The sequence below is a fragment of the Coffea eugenioides genome, chromosome 2 (genome assembly GCF_003713205.1).
Source record: "Coffea eugenioides isolate CCC68of chromosome 2, Ceug_1.0, whole genome shotgun sequence".
NCBI classification, from domain to species: Eukaryota; Viridiplantae; Streptophyta; class Magnoliopsida; order Gentianales; family Rubiaceae; genus Coffea; species Coffea eugenioides.
The window spans coordinates 22,726,899-22,747,231 of record NC_040036.1 but is presented as its reverse complement, the minus strand read 5'-3'; the positions used below and the strand labels follow the sequence as shown (position 1 = coordinate 22,747,231).

At 38.8% G+C, this 20,333-nt stretch overlaps 1 protein-coding gene across 1 annotated transcript; it reads left to right on the top strand.

The window, feature by feature from the left end:
• Positions 1 to 595: 595 nt before the first annotated feature.
• On the top strand, positions 596 to 19,950 carry LOC113759263 (phosphatidylinositol 4-kinase alpha 1-like). Its single transcript, XM_027301830.1, has 20 exons — positions 596 to 736; positions 1,006 to 2,072; positions 2,204 to 2,545; positions 2,640 to 2,801; positions 4,148 to 4,333; positions 4,464 to 4,622; positions 4,725 to 4,852; positions 4,942 to 5,248; positions 6,332 to 6,500; positions 6,632 to 6,849; positions 7,497 to 7,655; positions 7,755 to 7,937; positions 17,225 to 17,283; positions 17,381 to 17,403; positions 17,504 to 17,565; positions 18,179 to 18,365; positions 18,478 to 18,574; positions 19,084 to 19,166; positions 19,312 to 19,504; positions 19,869 to 19,950. Exons 2-20 carry the CDS (start codon positions 1,104 to 1,106, stop codon positions 19,948 to 19,950), a joined length of 3,768 nt encoding a protein of 1,255 aa, XP_027157631.1. The 5' UTR covers positions 596 to 736; positions 1,006 to 1,103.
• The last annotated feature ends 383 nt before the right edge of the window (positions 19,951 to 20,333 follow it).

Genomic DNA, 20,333 nt, shown 5'->3' with positions numbered 1-20,333 from the left:
GAATGAAAAGTTTTAAGATTGGCTTCTAAATTGGTAATTCAATTTTTGAAGTTTTCAAGAAAATGTGGACACCACAGAGGGGGATTTTCTCTCTCTAGGATAGAGAGAAAATTGCTCTCATAGCGAGAGACTCGTCTTCCAAATGGCACAATAACGATGAATTTTTTTGTGTCTTTACATATATGAAAGTTGTAAAAATTTTATTTTTATTTTCTTTTCACCACAACTCATTAAAGTATTAAATAAAAATTCGTTATACCATGTTTTATCAATGTTTGTAACTGTATCTTTTGTATGTATTATGAAACACTAGTTCAAATTTCAATCAATCATGAAAGTGGGCTTTTTTCCTGTACCCGTGGTGATTCATATGATTCCATCGAGCACCATAGAAACCGGGTTGGGCCCCTTAATCATCAGTTATATTACCCAAGGCGGCCTTCGAGTTTGTTAAAAAAAAGGGCAGAAAATTACCAAAAAAAAAGGGCGAAAAGTACTAGTGGGGAAAAAAAAAAAAAGGAGGAGGTGGAGCGAAAAAAAGGCATTCGAGACCGAACATTAGAATTTAGAAAGGGGAAAATATTAAAAAAAAAAAAGGAAAAGAGCGAGAGAGATAGAGAGGGCGCGAGACGTTGCAGAAACAACAAAGGTTGCAGGAACAACAGCGACGTTACGACGCCGCATAGATCTTCACGACCCAGTACCACCTCCGGTCGTCCCTTCAACTACAGCCGCTGTAAACCCTAATTTCACATCTTTTTTCTGCAATTATCCGACAGCATTATTTTTTTTTAAAATGCTTTTTACGTGGATATTTATTTACTCGTGTTACTTTTGTCAATTCTCTCACCTTTGACCCTTGCAGTCCGCATTTTTCCTCTCATATGTGATCTAGTTTCTCTGATGCAATTTCGCGGACAGCTCGAATTTTCTCTTCAATTGTGTGTAGTTTTGCTATTTATTCAACTAAGAGTGATTTCACCAAAATCTTTGAACATAATTCAGATGGCGATCATGGCGCAGAAGAATTCAATTTTGCAATGCGGGAATGAGCTAATTTACACGTTGATTTGTTAGTGCCTTCTGGTCTTAAATTTGCGGAAATGGAATCGTTGATCGAGCTGTGTGACTTAATTGCTGAAAAACCCGAGCAATTCGCTGACAAGTTGGTCTGGATATGCGGCCGGTGTCCTTCGGCGGAGGCTCTCCTTACCGGATCTCCTAGGGTTTCGAGATCTCAGCTCAATGCCGTCCTGGCAGTGGCTCGTTTCCTCTCCAAATGCCCAAATTACGACGATCAACGGCCTAAATCCCTCCTCCTTGCCTTCTATCGCGCAATTCCATCCTCTTTCACCCCTTCTTTCTGGCCCCAATCATTTGGCAATGACGCGATTGCCTCCTTCTTTAACGACTACTTTGCTTATATGTGTAGAGCTGCGGAGTCAGCCTCTGATTTTGCAACTGACATTGCTGGCTTCACTGGAGAAATTGTGATCTCTGCCACAGGCAATGTCTCTGGGGATTTGGGGATTTCCAGGGTTTTCTTGAACGCCTTGGCCTTGAATTTCCCGCCCATTCTTTCGTCTGATGCTAACAGGTTAGTTTCGTGTCTTCTTGAACGGCTTGAAATCATGGTTCCCAATTCACCGAGGGAGCTTATTTCTTCCGAGGCTGCTTCAAGTCAGAGTTCACCCTTGAGTTTGAACCATTTTCCATATCACTCTAATGAGAGGGCAAGTCCAGGGAATGAGGTGAGTAATGCCTCCGGATCATCTGGCAGCGTTGCTGATGATGCGTCGTCATCAAAGGGAATTGTGACCAATGGGGGCAGCGCTGGCTGGAAGAGCAATGTGGATATCTTGAACGTAAGCACAGGGCTAAATGATGGCGGTGGAGGCAAGGGAATTCTTATATCTTTTGAGCAAGAGTCCTTGGAGAACCTTGAAAAACAGGAAATTGCTTTTAAATTGATAAGGCATATATTGGATAAGGCCACGGTTGATTCCAAGCTTTTGGAACAAGTGAGACTTGTCACAAAGGAACAACTCCAATCAATGTTAGCATTTTTAAAGGTAGGATTTCTGAATTATTCATCTTTTAGTTTTTGTAACTCGTTACTAGGCCACAAATTGATTTTTAGAAGGAAAAGGGCAGTACTAGTGAAAGAAAGTTGAGCCGGTTATCTTGTCTCTTCTCTGGGCAGATAAGAAAGCGTGACTGGTCTGAACAAGGGCATTTATTGAAAGCAAGAGTCAGTACCAAGCTATCTGTTTACCAAGCAGTGGCTAAGTTACAGATTAAGATTCTTGCATCTGTTGACCTTGACGGAAAGTCATCAAAGAGGTTCTTGCATGGAACTCTTGCATTGTTGATAGAGGCTGCTGAGGCATGTTTATTTTCAGTGTGGCGGAAGTTGAGGATTTGCGAGGAGCTATTTGGCTCTTTACTCGGTGGAATTTCCCAAGCTGCTGTTGCACGTGGTGGCCAGCTGTTGCGAGTTTTGCTTATTCGTTTCAAGCCCCTAGTGCTGACTACTTGTATTCAGGTTTACCATTTATTTGAGTTGTGATGGTCTAAGTTCTAGTGCCTTGAATGCGTCACTTACTGAAATGTTGGTGCACTTTCATTTTTTCAAACAGGCTGACACTTGGGGCAGCAGCCAGGGTGCAATGTTTCAGAGTGTCTTGAAAGCAACTTGTGAAATAATTGAATATGGATGGATCAAGGAACGGCCGCCTGTGGATACTTTTATAATGGGATTAGCTACTAGCTTTCGTGAACGTAAAGATTATGAAGAAGAGGTAGGTTGATATGCAACTCATTGACATTTTGAATTGCAAACTGTTTAAGTTGCTATCATGTACATATTGGACATGAATTTGCATTCTTGAAGTTGCAAAAGCATATGCATGTTTGTCCACTAGTCAACTATCCGTTTAGTGTGTGTCTTTACATTTTTCTCTTCATGCATGAGCTATGAGATGGGAGCCTAAATTCGTCATTTTCTGATACGTGGGCTTAGTTTGGGAGTTTGGAGAGAAACGGAAAGAAGCGAACAGAAACGTAAACATAAAGTTATGAAAGAGAAGAAGGGAAGGGAAAATGATTTTGGATTGATAATACGTTAATTTTTTGTTCGTGAGCATTTGATGATTAAAGTTGGTTTTCAGAAAAATTTTACAAGGGAATTGTCAACTTTCTTTCATTTTCTCTCCATCTTTTGAGAGAAAACCTTTTGCCCATTTTATTCTTCCATTTTATCCCTGTTCTCTTTGTCTCTTTTCATTTAAAGGTTCTCAACAAAAGAAAGCTTTCTCTTTCCCATTTCTTCCCTTCTAGGCTCTTGCCACAGCAAGGATGTTTTTTCTTCTATGCTGTCCTCATCATTGTTCCCCACCATTATTGCCTAGGTTCTTGATAACTTTTTAATTCAACTCAATAGAATTCTTCTCTGGTGCACTCAGCAGCAACTTTTGGTAAACATCGTCTTGCTCGTTTTCCTCTAAAAATCGAATGATGCGGAAGACCATTTTCTCATTTACCTTTTGATATTCCGTACTTGCCTTTTGGGATCAGTTTTATCTTTAAAGTTGAAGTCGTGGAGATCCAGAGAGTTATTGGTACAAATGCTGTTGTAGAGAACCCATTTGTTAATCATGACAGATCTGCAGATGAGGTTGGTGCATGCATAGTATCAAGAGATATTTTTGTGAAACTAGCCCTTCTGGGCTCTTAATCCATGGCAGCTCTGTGTGCTGGTTGCCCTTTAGGTGAGCACATAGGACAGTTTCATTTATAGCGTTTTTTGTTTGACCTTTTACTGGTGCATGCTGTTAAAGCATTGGCAGCTATAAGAAGTGTAACATGTGCTTGTCAGGATGATAAAAACAGTAGGAAGGGAGCTGGGTAATCTTGGCAATTCAAGGTCATGTTTTCATATTTGAAAGTGTACTCAAACTACAATTGTTGTATTCTGCTGGTAGTACTATAATCAGGAGACTGTATAGGCATTAGTCATTCTTCCTCGCCTGATTTTCACGTTGGCCTTGAAAAGTGGTTTATGGTTATAAAGGCCCAATTCATTTGCTCCTTTACCAGAGTGATATGTTTTTGATAGATTATGTGGTTTGTCCTTTAATTGTTGTAGCTTCAGCAATCGCATGATGCAAAAGATAAGCAGGCAGCTTCTGCTGGGCAACTTAACATGATTCGCTTGCTTGCGGATTTAAATGTTTCTGTTAACAAGCCTGAAGTGGTTGACTTGATATTACCACTATTTATTGAAAGTTTAGAAGAGGGAGATGCCTCGGCCCCAGGCCTACTGAGACTCCAGGTATAGGGTTTATTAGCGATCATGTCGGGTCTTTTAGATACTACATGACTAGCATTACTAGTTTGCTAGCTACTGCTAATATTGAACCTACAGCATCATCTCTCAACCTGTTTTTGTTGAGTTACTGCAGCTTCTTGATGCTGTTTCTCGCCTGGCGAGTTTAGGTTTTGAGAAATCTTATCGTGAAGCTGTTGTTCTATTGATCCGAAGCTACTTAAGTAAACTCTCTGCTGTTGGCTCTGCTGAAAGTAAAACTGTGGCACCAGAAGCCACGATAGAACGTGTTGAGGTACGCTGTTCCCTTTGGATGTGAGAACTTGTCCATGTATCTTTTTTGCTATGATATTTTGTCATCTTAAATGCTATGCTCACTGGTTCAATCACATTCTAGACTCTTCCTGCAGGATTTCTTGTGATTGCTGGTGGCCTAACTGATACCAAATTGAGGTCAGATTTTCGTCATCGTCTGCTATCTTTGTGTTCAGATGTAGGCTTAGCTGCTGAATCCAAAAGTGGAAGGTGAGACATTCTGATATTAGATCCAAAATAGTATTGTTTGATAAAATGTGTTTGGATATTGTATGATCACTAATGCTTCACATTTGCAGGAGTGGAGCAGATTTTCTCGGTCCTCTACTCCCTGCTGTGGCTGAAATATGCTCGGATTTTGATCCTACTATAGATGTGGAACCTTCACTCTTAAAATTATTTCGCAATTTGTGGTTCTATATAGCTCTTTTTGGGCTAGCTCCTCCAATACAAAAAGGTCAGGTGACGACAAAGTCAGTGTCCACTTCTCTAAATAGTGTAGGTAGCATGGGTGTAATTGCAGTCCAGGCTGTTGGTGGACCGTACATGTGGAATGCTCAGTGGGCTTCTGCAGTTCAGCGCATCTCTCAAGGGACTCCACCCCTAGTAAGTTCATATTTTCTTTATACACACACGCACACACACATCTTACCTCATTTGATTTCCATCACATCCTGTATCATATCACAAACATAGCTAGAACTCTTTGGATTTTGGCTGAGCACAGCTCAGTTATTAGTTCAATATATCTGCCTGTTGCTTATTGTTGTTTTGTCAAAATTTTTGGATGTATGAACATTTGAGGATGTTTGTTGTGTTAAATGCGTGCAATTTCTTGTCAGTGTAAAGGTGTCTTCTATTTGTGCCATTATGTAACCTTTAAGCCAGGGCTGTTTACCGGGAATTTCTTTTTTTACTGGGTTGGCATGATGTCGGTTCAGACTACCTAGTGAACACGTTTACATCCATTTTGCTTAAGCTTTAAGCATGATGGTCTTGATATCATATTAGATGGTTCTTCATTTGTGTTTATTGTTTATAAGACCCGTGCAGCTATAATTCAATTCATCAAGTGTAGGGCAATGCCCTCCTACAAATTATTCTTGAAGTATATTCTAGGGGCTCTTTTGGTATTCAGAATATAGGGTTTTAGGCTTGATCTGATCATTAAAATGAGGCTCTTTGCATTCAAAAGAAACAGCTGGATTGGAGAAAGGAGGTGATAGAAGAACAGAGCATGAGTGGATAATGCAATTAAACAAATGGAGGGTGCCTTATGTCATTATTCACCACTGTTCTTGAGTTAAGATACGTCTTCTGAAAGTCATAGTTTTTCTAAGATTTAATAGAATATAGTTAATAGACCACTAATTGTCTCTTGTAGAAACATCTAGGATGTCAACTACATGTTATGTTACTCTTGAACTTGACAATGGAACTGATTTACTCTGGTTTATTTTCAACAATAAAATATTTCAACACAAAATCATGCTTAAAGTTAGTTTCAAATTTTAGCTTATAAATAAAAAGTTACTGCATTAAGAGGTGATTCTTAAGATCTTTCAGTATATTATTTTGAGTAGCTCTTGAAAGACCCTTCTTTTACACTTTTTGGGTTGATCTTTCATCTTTCGTCATTTTCAATGTTTTATGTTTGAAAAAGGGTCAACGATTTTTTTTCCTATCCAGGTTGTTAGCTCTGTAAAATGGCTTGAAGATGAGTTGGAACTTAATGCTCTTCATAACCCGGGTAGCCGGCGAGGTAGTGGCAATGAAAAAGCTGCTGTAAGCCAAAGATCTGCTCTTTCAGCTGCTTTAGGCAGGCGCGTGGAGGTTTCGGGAATGGGCACAATCTCAGGTTTGATGAAATTCAGTGGTACTATTAGCATCACTATCCCATGTTATTTGCCAATCAGTATTGAGAAAAGTTAATGGCATTATATCCTCTTTTGTATGCTCTTCTGATTCTTTCTGCTCTGAGTTCTACAGGTGTCAAGGCAACTTATCTTTTAGCTGTAGCGTTTCTAGAGATAATCAGATTCAGTAGTAATGGTGGCATGCTCAATGGTAGCCCTAATTCAACGGCTTCTCGAAGTGCCTTCAGCTGTGTCTTTGAGTATTTGAAAAGTCCAAATCTCATGCCAGCTGTCTCTCAGTGCTTGACAGCAATTGTTCACCGGGCCTTTGAAACAGCAATACTTTGGCTGGTATGCTCTCTTTCACCACCTATATGGGTCTTGTCCACCATTTATTTCTTTGTATATATTAGTTTGTTCAATTTTTTAATATTCAAACTAATATATTTATAAATGAAGCTATATATGAGTTTGCATTCATTTAGTGTGGTAGTAATTCTCGTATCTTAATTTTTTTGATAGTTTATAAGTTTGGTAAGTTGTATTAACTTTTTCTGGTGAAATATGGTTTGCTCAAACGAGTCTATGTTCAGGGTTGAGAGATTGGTAGTTCTGGACCATTATGGGAAGATAAGAGCAAGGGAAGAGGAAGCAAGTTTTAGCAAGGGGCTTGTGTATTTTGTTATTTCCTGTTTTGTTGAGTATTCAAAGGGGTCGACAATCCTCTCGGAATTTTTTTTCCCATTTTTTCTATGCCATTGTGTACTTATGCAGCTATATCTATCTTAGTATGAAGGTTTTACCTTTTCAGCACTTCTGTCTAAGTTTTTACTGGAATTTTAAAAATAAAACTTGGGAACTTGGTCTCTGCCACCTGCACCTATCCCTGCCCACCCCAACGGATATATCCTAAAAAGAAAGAAAGTTGGAAGAAACTTTTCTGCATTTACATGACAGACTGAACGTCAGAAATATCTGTTCCTTGCTTCTGGATGCAGGATGAACGGGCTTCTGAGACTGGTCATGATGCTGAGAGTAGAGAATCTGCCCTTTCCATCCATGCATGTTTTCTTATAAAAAATTTGTCTCAGAGGGACGAGCATATTCGTGATATTTCAGTAACTTTATTGAATCAACTCAGAGATAAGTTTCCGCAGGTTAAAGTTTTTGGTGATATAGATTGAATAAAATGTTCAGCATTGCATGATTTTTTCTTCAGATTCTGAGATTACTTGAACCTTTGGTACTTGTTACAGATTTTGTGGAATTCTTCTTGTTTGGATTCCCTACTTTTTTCTATCCACAATGATCCGCCATCAGCTGCCGTTCACGACCCTGCTTGGGTTGCTACTGTCCGTTCTTTATACCAGAAAATTGTTCGCGAGTGGATAGTTATTTCACTCTCATATGCGCCATGCACGAGTCAGGGCCTTCTTCAGGTTTCTTTTATTATGAACTTTGATCTTATCATTTATCACTTCACATGTTTGCCTTTCGATTGTTAAAATAGTTCAGCACTATAGTTTCTCTGGGTAGTGGCATGCATCATTGCAGTTATATTATGTCCCTATATTGAACTCGGCTATCTTCTTAATGTCAGGAATATGGTTTTCTTTTTTATCACAATTCTGTAGTTGATATAACTGATTTTAGCTGGTTTCCCCCTGACAAAAGAAACAAGTGCATCCTTAGAAGCACCAATACTTTTGTTCCTTTCAGCTTAGTGGAATAAAATATTAAGAATGTGATTTATCACCTCCATACTCAATGTTAACAACTTTGTCAAACTTGTGGGTCGCTTCTGATTATACAGCACCATTATCGCTTTGGGAAAAAAAGTTGCATATCTGTCCTTCAACTTATTAACAAATTGTTTTCCCCATCTTAGTTCTATTGCTGCTTACGCTGATGCACATGGTTGTGTAGTCCTTGAAGTTGTTTGTCAAAAGTAGTCATATGGTATTGCATCAGAACACAGGCTACTTCTCTAGTTAATTTCTTGTGACCTTTGGTATAATAACATGAATCGATATTGTTAGTTATTGAAGTAAGGAAATATCAAGCATTTACCAATCATAAGGCCAAGTAATCTCCAATTTGAGATTGACTAAGATTGAAAAATGCTTGAATTTGATTAACAGCACAGCAAAATAAATTACCCTTTTTCCTGGATAAACTTTAAATTCTACTTTTTAGAATGTTCTGACTGGGAATCATCTAATATTGTTTATAAGGAAAGCTATCCCTTGGTCAAGGTCACAATCATCACCACGTAAAGAAAGCCAAACCCAGCATCACAAATGTGGCCTATTGCGTAAAATGACTGAAGCAGATTAAGAAGTAGCTATAGTCCCAGAACAGATTCAGTGATGACACCTATAAAGAGAAAATAGCCCAAACTAATGACATGAGACAAGTGGAAGATCCAGGAGCTTATCTCGTAGTCCATTATATAGGTAAAACAAGCTCTTGCACAGAAGTCATTTTGAGGAGAAAAAGTGATTCCAAAAAGTTAATCGAGTGAAGGCGAGTGTTCCACCATGTTTAGCTCTTATAAATATGGTAGTGGCGTCCAATGGTTCAAATGGTTAGCAAGTTCTTACTTTGTGCATTTAAACCATGAACACAAAGAGGCATAAGCCCAGAAAAAAAAAAAAAACCAAGATCTGGAGACATATTTGAATGGAAATTTTCCAATAGAAGAAAATTTGGAAAATTTCCATCCATGTTACAACTCAACCCAACTAAATGCCCCTAAGAAGCACTTGAAAATAAAACCAACAATAGGGATTTGGGAAAAAAGGAAGAGTAAAGTTCTATCCTGTGTTTCATTTCCATAATTCAAAATCCTGTGAACAATGAAAAAGGCAGACAAAAATGATTTTTTAGACCAATAATGACATCAAAAACCAATCTTCCAGCACTCATTAGTTGAAATCTAACGCACTAACAAGTAGAAAATATAAAAAATAAATAACAAAGAATGCATGATAAAAGAAAAAGAGAAGAGAAGAGAAATTCTGACACTGATTGAATCTGATGAAGCACCATAATCACATTCAAAAGATCCAAGTGTAGAATCTTAGGTGAGAAAGCAAACTTAAGCTTAGAATGGCTGCCAGATAAGAAATTCCGGACTGAAACCATGGTTGACATGTTGACGAAAACAAAAAAGGAACCCAGATGATAAAATTGAAGAGTGTCCGAATAAGCAGCGGTACAGAACAGGGGAGGACGTCAGAGTAAGGTCAGTCACCACAAGAAAAAGAGGGAAAAATCAGGGAGAGTGTAAAAATAAGTGCATACTGCACGGTGGGGGACGATAAGGGCAAGATATACGTGGGGTTGGGCCCCTTGGCCTTTACCTGCAGCTGTCATTGCGATTGCATGCCTTACTGATGATTCCTGTACTTCCCATTCCCATACTCACAAGTAACAAGTTCTCGTACATACAGTCACACACACCAACAAACACGCAGCTCTCGGACATCCCCATCCCCCCACGGTCCCCATTCCATACCTCTTGGAATTTATTTTATAGAACATTATCATCTTTTTCTTTTTTTTTTCCTGAATTTAGAGGCAACCATAGAACCCTTATGCGAACCAGTAACTTTCTTTTCGTAGATGTTTTGGCCTGGGTCTCGAGTACGTGTTTCTGTGGTGACCGTGGAAAATCATGTGCTTGATTAGGAAGCCTGGCACGCGTTCATTTTTCGCCTTCGTTGCGGAAATTTGATTCGTTTAATTGCAGAGGCAGAGGTAGAGGTAGTACTAGCACTCTTTCTTTCTGAGTACAATTTGCGTCATGAGGAGCCTCAGTTCTCACCCAAGACGCGTTTTTCACGAGACTCGAAAGTACCAGAATTTAAATCAACCTAGAAAAGATGGCCATGTTGATCGTGTTATGCGTGGGCACGACAATTTGGATTACTATTTTTAAAAAAACTTTATAAAAAAAAATATAGTTTAATATGCAAGTTAAAAGAATGATTAAAAAATATAAAAATTTCTAGCTTTTTGACATTTAACATTTTTTTTTAAATGAAGGCCCGTCATTAAATTGTACCAATGACATTTTGGTGACAGACAGCTAGGCTATGCTACGGTGTAGTATCATAAACAATGGAAAATTGGGAAAGCGTCACTTGTACGCTCCCCCGCTCGCTGTGTCGTCTGGTGTAAAGGAACTTTGTTGATATAATTCGCATAAGGTGTCGAGTCGAATAACTCGCGCATTTGGGCAAAACTCAAGTAAAAAACTTTTAACATTCTCTGCACCTGCTATTTCACATTAGTTTGATCCACGACTATCAGTAGTTCTTTGGGGATTAAGTTTATCTGCAAAAAGTCTGAGGTTGTGTTTGGATTATATTTTTCATGATTTTTCATGGAAAAATTACTGTAGCGATTTGATGTATGTAAGGGAAAAAGGTAATAGGGAAATGTGATCACGGAAAACGACGTAATTTTCCGACGAAAAATCGCAATCCAAGCAAGGCCTGAGTTTCTCAGAATTGAAAAAGATTATCAGTAGTTCTCTTTCCTTCTTTTTGATTCTCCGATTAAGATCCCTTCTGGTAGTGGAAAACTCCGATGGAAACTGAAGTTGAACGAAAATAAATGCATCGCTTCACCTTTGTAGACCCGAGATTTACAGGCTGCTTTTACTTTAAGGGAAGAGTCCAACTTCCATCCCACCACCCCCCCCCCCCAAAAACACCATTACGAGTTTCCTAGGCCATCGGGAGAGAGGTCCTGTGCCCATCAGTTCTGGTTCTTTGCAAGTCTCCTGCAAACACTAAAAGTTCTAAGCTTTTTCCAATTGGATAGGAAGAGCTATTATATTAAGATGGACTACCAAGGTTTTTCCTTGTTAACAAGCACTGAAGGTAGATGCATCCTACCGGTCTGCGTTACAAAGTTACAAGGAAAGCAGAAAATTCCCCATGAAACACATGGAAGCAAGTGTACTTCCAGTTGAATACAGGATATTGATGAGTAAAAAAAAATGATGATGGTTTCAAAGGTGTTCCTGTGGGAAATTTCATGAAACTTGTGACAGCCCCACCTCCCCCTAAGGCGAACCAAAGGGTTCAGCGAACCGCCTGCCCAACTTTCGCCGGAACTCAATCGTTCACTTCAGTTCTTAAATAAATTCCAATATAAATCTCAAATATACATCAAATGTTCCACAAATTCATTTGCACTACAAACTAGAACCTCAAGAGATACAAGAAATACTAATTACCCGAATAAAACAAAGGTCATCAATTCTCACATAAGTACAAGTACAATTGCAGTTTCAACTATTACACAAGTTAAAACTAGAACTCCAACTGTATAGTAGATCATCCAACCATTTTCTCTAGCCACCTTTCGACTACATCTGGATCGGGTCCTCCAATAAACTTTGGTGGGACAAACTTCTGGAATCTCTCGAGGGCCCAGTCCTCGCTTTCCACGTGGTTACCAGGGTTCCCAGGGTTGGGGTTAGGGTTGTGACCCTGTTGGTGCACCACTTGAGCTAGCAAATCAGTCATTTGCTGCATAGCAGCAGCTATTTGGACGTTAGGGTCAACCCTAGGTTCAGGATTAGGTCCAGGCGAAGTTTCCCCAGTGCCCCTTTCAGAAGTGGGTTGCCTAATTCCACGCCCGCGGCCTCGTACACTACAAGTGCCCTTCATTGATCTAAGTCAATCTAAGGTCGAGGTGCAAAGATAATATTAAAGATAATTATAGGCATAAGCAAATAACAAGAGGTACTCACAGATCAAAAGCATATATATACACACAACTGTACCGAACCAATCACACAGTAGCAGTCAATTAGATACAAATATGAGAGATCCATGAAAGTAACGGGGTCATCCAAAAGTACTATAGACAGACTAGGTCACGAGTACAAAAAAAACTAACGAAAAGCTTTTCCCCCTCTAGGGTTCCGTCCATAATTTACGAGAACAACACCATTTATATCTTAATGAAAGTTGATCACGCTTAACCACACTCGAACAAACCACACGAAATTTCATAGAATTGCGTTTCTAGTTCGTCTAAGTCCTTTCTAACCTAAACTCTCATCTCTTTCGTATTCGGGCGCAAGAATCCCATCTAAGATAATTCACAACTCGAGCAGGCCGGTCCCAAGTGTAAATCATCCATATTAAAGATTCTTACCTGACATACATACCTAACTTCCCCAAGTCCTATGATAAAGATCTTTACACTTATGACATGCACAGTTCATAACTTATGTTCAAAAGAGCACTTGTACCTTTCGACGCATTCATGAAAGTAGGACCATAACACCACTTGGCCCAATCTCACTCCGCGCAGAGGCCACGCGAAGTGGCTCTGATACCACCTGTGACAGCCCCACCTCACTCTAAGGCAAATCAAAGGGTTCGGCGGACCGCCTGCCCAACTCTTGCCAGGACCACGGACTCGATTCACACAAATCCAGCATAGTACGCGAGATAGGACCCAAAGAAAATGAACAATCGGAAACTACTAAGGTGAGAACATGCCTACCAAACCATAAAATCACAGTCTCAACGGAATACATTTAATCGACAAGGTTAAACACTTATACATATATTTACATTGAAGTCTTGAACAAATTAACATAAAGTGTGATCCGAGATACTCATACTAAACAAAATACAATTAGGGCTTCGTTTTTACCCAATCGTGTAGCCCTAAAATTTTGGGCAGCATGCTCTCTGTATTTACCCATTTTTCCAGCCACTTATGACTTCATTATTTTCCACAATCAATCCCAAAGTCATACGCAATATAAATTCATCACAACAGCCGTTCAATAGGCTCAAAGTCATTCGAGTACAAAATTTAGCTAGGAAAATGACCGGAAATGAAAGTTAAACCCTAAAACCCAAAAACAGTTTTGATATCGTTTAGTGTATTGGATCCAACCGGCGCTACGACTATCGGATGGATGTGTAATATACACCGTTTCGAAACTAAAAGAAAGGGTTACAATGTTGAAGAAGGCCACTCAGTCCAGTTTACAATGTATCTAGGTCAAATTTACCAAAACAATCCCAGATTTTTCAATTCGAAGTTTACTGTGGCAGTCCTGATTCATTCGATTATATCTCAGCACATACGACTCCAATTCAAGTGATTCCAAAGCCATCTGAAAGCTAAGATACAAATATATAATTCTTAAGAAAACATCGACAACCAAATCAGTAGTATTTCCGGTCAAACTAACCAATTACAGAAGCTAATTATCAGTTTCGGACAGAAACATAATCAGCTTCGGACAGAAACAGGGCAGCAGGGGTATTTCAGTCTTTTCACGTGCTACGTTACTCCGATTGGGTTGAAATTTTACAGGCAACTATAAAATATCATTCTCTACAACTTTCATGTTTTAACCCAAGGCTAATTCGGCCTCTAACTAGGAGAAACAATACCGGGCAGAATGGGGTTAATTGAAACCCTAATTCCGAAATTTCCTTTCAAAGCGGAAATTTTCCGCAAATAGCCACAATTTACGCACTCTAGTTTCATTCTAAACCATTCCCAACCATCATCCATGGCCACACGATATTAAACATATAAAAACAGAAAAATCATGAATAAATAGAAAAATTCACCAATCTCAACCAAAATAATGAAATAGCCTACAAAATCACCTCTTAGACTACCACAAGCCACTAATTAAACATCATTAGATAGAAAAGAGAGGTTCCTTAGCTACTCACCTTATCAACCAAAGAAAGGAGACAACTTAGCACCTTAGTCTTCCAAATCACTTCACTAATCACCTCACAATTACTAAACTAAGGGTTTTTATGGAGAAAATTCAAGATTAATCGGTTGGTTTGTTGGATTGAGCAAGATTGGAGCAAGAAAGAACCAGAACTGATGGGCACAGGACCTCTCTCCCGATGGCCTAAGAAACTCGTAATGGTGTTTTTTGGGGGGTGGTGGGATGGAAGTTGGACTCTTCCCTTGAAGTAAAAGCAGCCTGTAAATCTCGGGTCTACAAAGGTGAAGCGATGCATTTATTCTCGTTCAACTTCAGTTTCCATCGGAGTTTTCCACTACCAGAAGGGACCTTAATCGGAGAATCAAAAAGAAGGAAAGAGAACTACTGATAGTCTTTCTCAATTCTGAGAAACTCAGGCCTTGCTTGGATTGCGATTTTTCGTCGGAAAATTACGTCGTTTTCCGTGATCACATTTCCCTATTACCTTTTTCCCTCACATACATCAAATCGCTACAGTAATTTTTTCATGAAAAATATAATCCAAACACAACCTCAGACTTTTTGCAGATAAACTTAATCCCCAAAGAACTACTGATAGTCGTGGATCAAACTAATGTGAAATAGCAGGTGCAGAGAATGTTAAAAGTTTTTTACTTGAGTTTTGCCCAAATGCGCGAGTTATTCGACTCGACACCTTATGCGAATTATATCAACAAAGTTCCTTTACACCAGACGACACAGCGAGCGGGGGAGCGTACAAGTGACGCTTTCCCAATTTTCCATTGTTTATGATACTACACCGTAGCATAGCCTAGCTGTCTGTCACCAAAATGTCATTGGTACAATTTAATGACGGGCCTTCATTTAAAAAAAAATGTTAAATGTCAAAAAGCTAGAAATTTTTATATTTTTTAATCATTCTTTTAACTTGCATATTAAACTATATTTTTTTTTATAAAGTTTTTTTAAAAATAGTAATCCAAATTGTCGTGCCCACGCATAACACGATCAACATGGGCCATCTTTTCTAGGTTGATTTAAATTCTGGTACTTTCGAGTCTCGTGAAAAACGCGTCTTGGGTGAGAACTGAGGCTCCTCATGACGCAAATTGTACTCAGAAAGAAAGAGTGCTAGTACTACCTCTACCTCTGCCTCTGCAATTAAACGAATCAAATTTCCGCAACGAAGGCGAAAAATGAACGCGTGCCAGGCTTCCTAATCAAGCACATGATTTTCCACGGTCACCACAGAAACACGTACTCGAGACCCAGGCCAAAACATCTACGAAAAGAAAGTTACTGGTTCGCATAAGGGTTCTATGGTTGCCTCTAAATTCAGGAAAAAAAAAAGAAAAAGATGATAATGTTCTATAAAATAAATTCCAAGAGGTATGGAATGGGGACCGTGGGGGGATGGGGATGTCCGAGAGCTGCGTGTTTGTTGGTGTGTGTGACTGTATGTACGAGAACTTGTTACTTGTGAGTATGGGAATGGGAAGTACAGGAATCATCAGTAAGGCATGCAATCGCAATGACAGCTGCAGGTAAAGGCCAAGGGGCCCAACCCCACGTATATCTTGCCCTTATCGTCCCCCACCGTGCAGTATGCACTTATTTTTACACTCTCCCTGATTTTTCCCTCTTTTTCTTGTGGTGACTGACCTTACTCTGACGTCCTCCCCTGTTCTGTACCGCTGCTTATTCGGACACTCTTCAATTTTATCATCTGGGTTCCTTTTTTGTTTTCGTCAACATGTCAACCATGGTTTCAGTCCGGAATTTCTTATCTGGCAGCCATTCTAAGCTTAAGTTTGCTTTCTCACCTAAGATTCTACACTTGGATCTTTTGAATGTGATTATGGTGCTTCATCAGATTCAATCAGTGTCAGAATTTCTCTTCTCTTCTCTTTTTCTTTTATCATGCATTCTTTGTTATTTATTTTTTATATTTTCTACTTGTTAGTGCGTTAGATTTCAACTAATGAGTGCTGGAAGATTGGTTTTTGATGTCATTATTGGTCTAAAAAATCATTTTTGTCTGCCTTTTTCATTGTTCACAGGATTTTGAATTATGGAAATGAAACACAGGATAGAACTTTACTCTTCCTTTTTTCCCAAATCCCTATTGTTGGTTTTATTTTCAAGTGCTTCTTAGGGGCATTTAGTTGGGTTGAGTTGTAACATGGATGGAAATTTTCCAAATTTTCTTCTATTGGAAAATTTCCATTCAAATATGTCTCCAGATCTTGGTTTTTTTTTTTTTTCTGGGCTTATGCCTCTTTGTGTTCATGGTTTAAATGCACAAAGTAAGAACTTGCTAACCATTTGAACCATTGGACGCCACTACCATATTTATAAGAGCTAAACATGGTGGAACACTCGCCTTCACTCGATTAACTTTTTGGAATCACTTTTTCTCCTCAAAATGACTTCTGTGCAAGAGCTTGTTTTACCTATATAATGGACTACGAGATAAGCTCCTGGATCTTCCACTTGTCTCATGTCATTAGTTTGGGCTATTTTCTCTTTATAGGTGTCATCACTGAATCTGTTCTGGGACTATAGCTACTTCTTAATCTGCTTCAGTCATTTTACGCAATAGGCCACATTTGTGATGCTGGGTTTGGCTTTCTTTACGTGGTGATGATTGTGACCTTGACCAAGGGATAGCTTTCCTTATAAACAATATTAGATGATTCCCAGTCAGAACATTCTAAAAAGTAGAATTTAAAGTTTATCCAGGAAAAAGGGTAATTTATTTTGCTGTGCTGTTAATCAAATTCAAGCATTTTTCAATCTTAGTCAATCTCAAATTGGAGATTACTTGGCCTTATGATTGGTAAATGCTTGATATTTCCTTACTTCAATAACTAACAATATCGATTCATGTTGTTGTTTGGGCTGATTGGTGTACGATACTTTTTCCGTGTCCTCGGATGATCATTATTCTGTGGATATTCATTTGACTTTACTATTTATGTTTAGAGTGGAAATCTGGGTCTTCGTGCACTTTGGCTCATTCTGCATTTTGCCGTCACCATATGGTATTTCAAAAAAGCTAACGTTTCGACAAAAAAAAAAATATGGTATTTCAAAAGTTTTGGAGTTATTGCAGTGGGTTGCAGATATTGGTGTGAAAAGTGTCTGCCTTTATGATCCAGAAGGTAAAAGGGATATCCAGAAAGTGAAAATGCTTTAGAATTTACTCAACATTTCCTTTGGTAAGTTTCACCTGACAGGTGTGATAGCATTTTCCTGTTGCAGGTGTGTTGAAAAAGAACAAGGAACCTATCATGCAAAGATTCAGCAGTGCAAACTTGTCTGAGGTATCATGATCTTCATCCACAATTAGCTAGATCCTTTTCTACAAGTATTCATGACAGTATATGTCATATGTCAACCTTGTCAGTTCAATATTCCGTTGTGATGCATATTTTAATGAAGTAATCAATTTTACATATCTATTTTGTGTAAAAGACATTAGGGGCGGTTTGTATGCATGACTTAATATCTTATGTTTGGAATCTGCTGGTTCAGTGTGTTATTATGGTGAAAATGTAAATGAAGTTTTGATTTGCCGAGTTGTTGAGCCCAAGAGATGTGTCAAAGCCCTTTCTCCTGCTTATTGCCTGAGTGGTAATATTTTTTCAAGATACATGGTCTCTGTAGCCAGTCCAATTATTTGGATTGAAGAGTGAAATATTAACTTTGTAATGGTGGACTGAAGGATAATAAAGGTGTTAGGAAACATGAAAGGAAGCAACAGGATATGATTATTTAAATGGAATAGCTAAGTAACCCCTTTCCAAGTATGGCTTTAGTGGGGGAAAAAGTGTTGATATAGCCAATGTCATAGGTTTGATGCAAAGCTCTAGTTGAATTTTGATAAACTTGAAAGAAAGATGGTGCATAATAGACTTGGATTGTGATTTCTTGCAGGAGGCTGCTGTTAATGGTCGGCTTGTTACCCGCAGAAATCTGACTTTGGAGTTTGTTTCATTTGAGGATGGAAAAGAAGCAGTTGCCAAAGCAGCTAATTATCTCTTTGTAAAGCACTATGCAAATGGTACTAAGGAAAAGTCAGATTTTACAGAGCCTCAAATGGCTGAAGCTTTAGGAGCCATTGGTATCCTGTCTTGCCTCTTTTTGGCTTCCCAGATTTTCCGAACATTTAGCAGATATTTTTCTAGCATTGTCTGTGCAAGTTTATATTATTCTTGTTAGTATTGTCTTAACAGGTTCTGGAGGAGCTGATCCTGATCTGCTACTAATTTATGGACCCACAAGATGCCATCTTGGGTTTCCAGCATGGAGACTTCGGTACACTGAAATAGTGTAAGTAAATTAGTAAAGTGCTACGATGTTATTTTTATAGGAGTAAATTCCTCATTGCTGCTGTTTTTGTCAATTCTTAAGGTGCCAAGAACTTTTCTCGGATATGCTTCAGTGGATTACTTTGTAATAGTCCCACCACAGTTGCATCTGTTTCTGCTTGAAATTGTGTAAATAGACTATTGTGCTATTCTGGCCCGGTCACTGTGGTTTTAGTTCATTGCTTTGCCTGCTTTTTGAAATATCTTAGGCATTGGTATCATTGAAATTCGGATTTCAGGTAGAATCCCTATAATAATTGATCTATCCTGCTTCTTCCCCCTCCCGAGAGAGAGAGAGAGAGAGTGCGCGCTATTTTTTCCTGATACTGGCACAAAACGTTTTAATGCGACTTTTGTAAATCGCGTTTGTTTTGCTATAAATATTGACTATTTGAGTGTGTCAAATGCCAATTTCAGTTCTTGCATCAGAATGGTTCGCTTGAATTATTTCTTGTTTGCTGTATGTTGCAGACATATGGGGCCATTGAAGTCTATGAGTTATGGTTCCCTTGTTAAAGCCATTTTCAAGTACACTATGGTGCATCAAAATTATGGTAAGGTTCTTTCTCTTGATCTCCCAAATGACCTTCCATCATAACGCATGCAAAAAAATAAACAAAAACAAGAGTCCTAAGTAGGATAAAATAGAAGACTTTTAAATACAGAAGGAAGTAATTAATTCCGTTAATCTATTCTCAGAAACAACTGATGCTCTGGTCGCTGTGCCTTCATGTGGTCAAAAGTTTGAAACAAGTTTCCATCCCCCTCCTTTTGGGATCAAGGAAAACTATCATGTTATTCATCTCCATTTCCATCTTTTTACCTTATTTGGCGAGTTTAATCTAATGAAAAATGGTGAGTTGTTGCTCTTCATTGATAGGTGGAGGCTGTGGTTGGTTTTATCATGTCGAGCAATGTGCGGTCTAAGTTAATAATTTCTGTATTCCAATAAACGACTTTGGGATCTGCACTTCTTGGTGTCTTAAACCTCATTTTTTATTAGCTTTCTTTTTTCTTTTTATGTCAAAACTTGAAAGAATGCTTTTTTATTGGTTTGTGGGCATATTTTGAATAATAAACATGGGAAACGCAAGTGAGCCTCGGTATAACCTGAATTTATTGTTTGGTCCGAGTAAGAGGGGAAGAGAGAAAAGGGAGGGTTTGGGAGTAGAATTCGAGATATCTTATGATTAGGTGGCGTCTCGGGGACACGATATAACCTGAATTTCATTGTGCTTGATTTCAATTCTTCCCAGGTTCATAAGCAATTTCATCCGCAGTGACGTCATCTTGTGGGACGAGCAGAGTTCGGAAGATGGACCTGACAGACGCTGCTAGTATGGTTTGCATTTTATTGAGAATGTTCTTCTTTGATTGTAGGACCAAAGTTAAAAGGTATCTATTGGCTTGTATGCCCAATTGATTGACCTTTTCGTAAACTCATCCCGTTGTAAACTCATCACGTGATGGAAAATGTTTGTACTCCATTTGCTCTTTTTTTCCTCTTAGGAGTAGGGGGTTGGGAGATGTCTTGGTCCTATGGGGTTGGGACATATATAGTTGGTGGCATTAGTTGAAAGGAATAATAAGAGGAAAAAAAGGCTTCAATTGTTTATCATGCTTCTTATCTACCATCGCAATTTCTATGTGCCTGGGAAAGAACAATTGACTCTAAATGTAAGAGATGTACTTGACAGCTGCAGCATCACGAACGTAAAACC

Coding starts and splice junctions, on each gene's coding strand:
- LOC113759263 (XM_027301830.1), top strand. CDS start 1,104: ATGGAATCGTTGATCGAGCTGTGTGACTTAATTGCTGAAAAACCCGAG. Junction 18,366..18,477: donor TGAAGCTTTAGGAGCCATTG/GTATCCTGTCTT, acceptor TTGTCTTAACAG/GTTCTGGAGGAGCTGATCCT. Junction 19,505..19,868: donor ATTGATAGGTGGAGGCTGTG/GTTGGTTTTATC, acceptor AATTCTTCCCAG/GTTCATAAGCAATTTCATCC.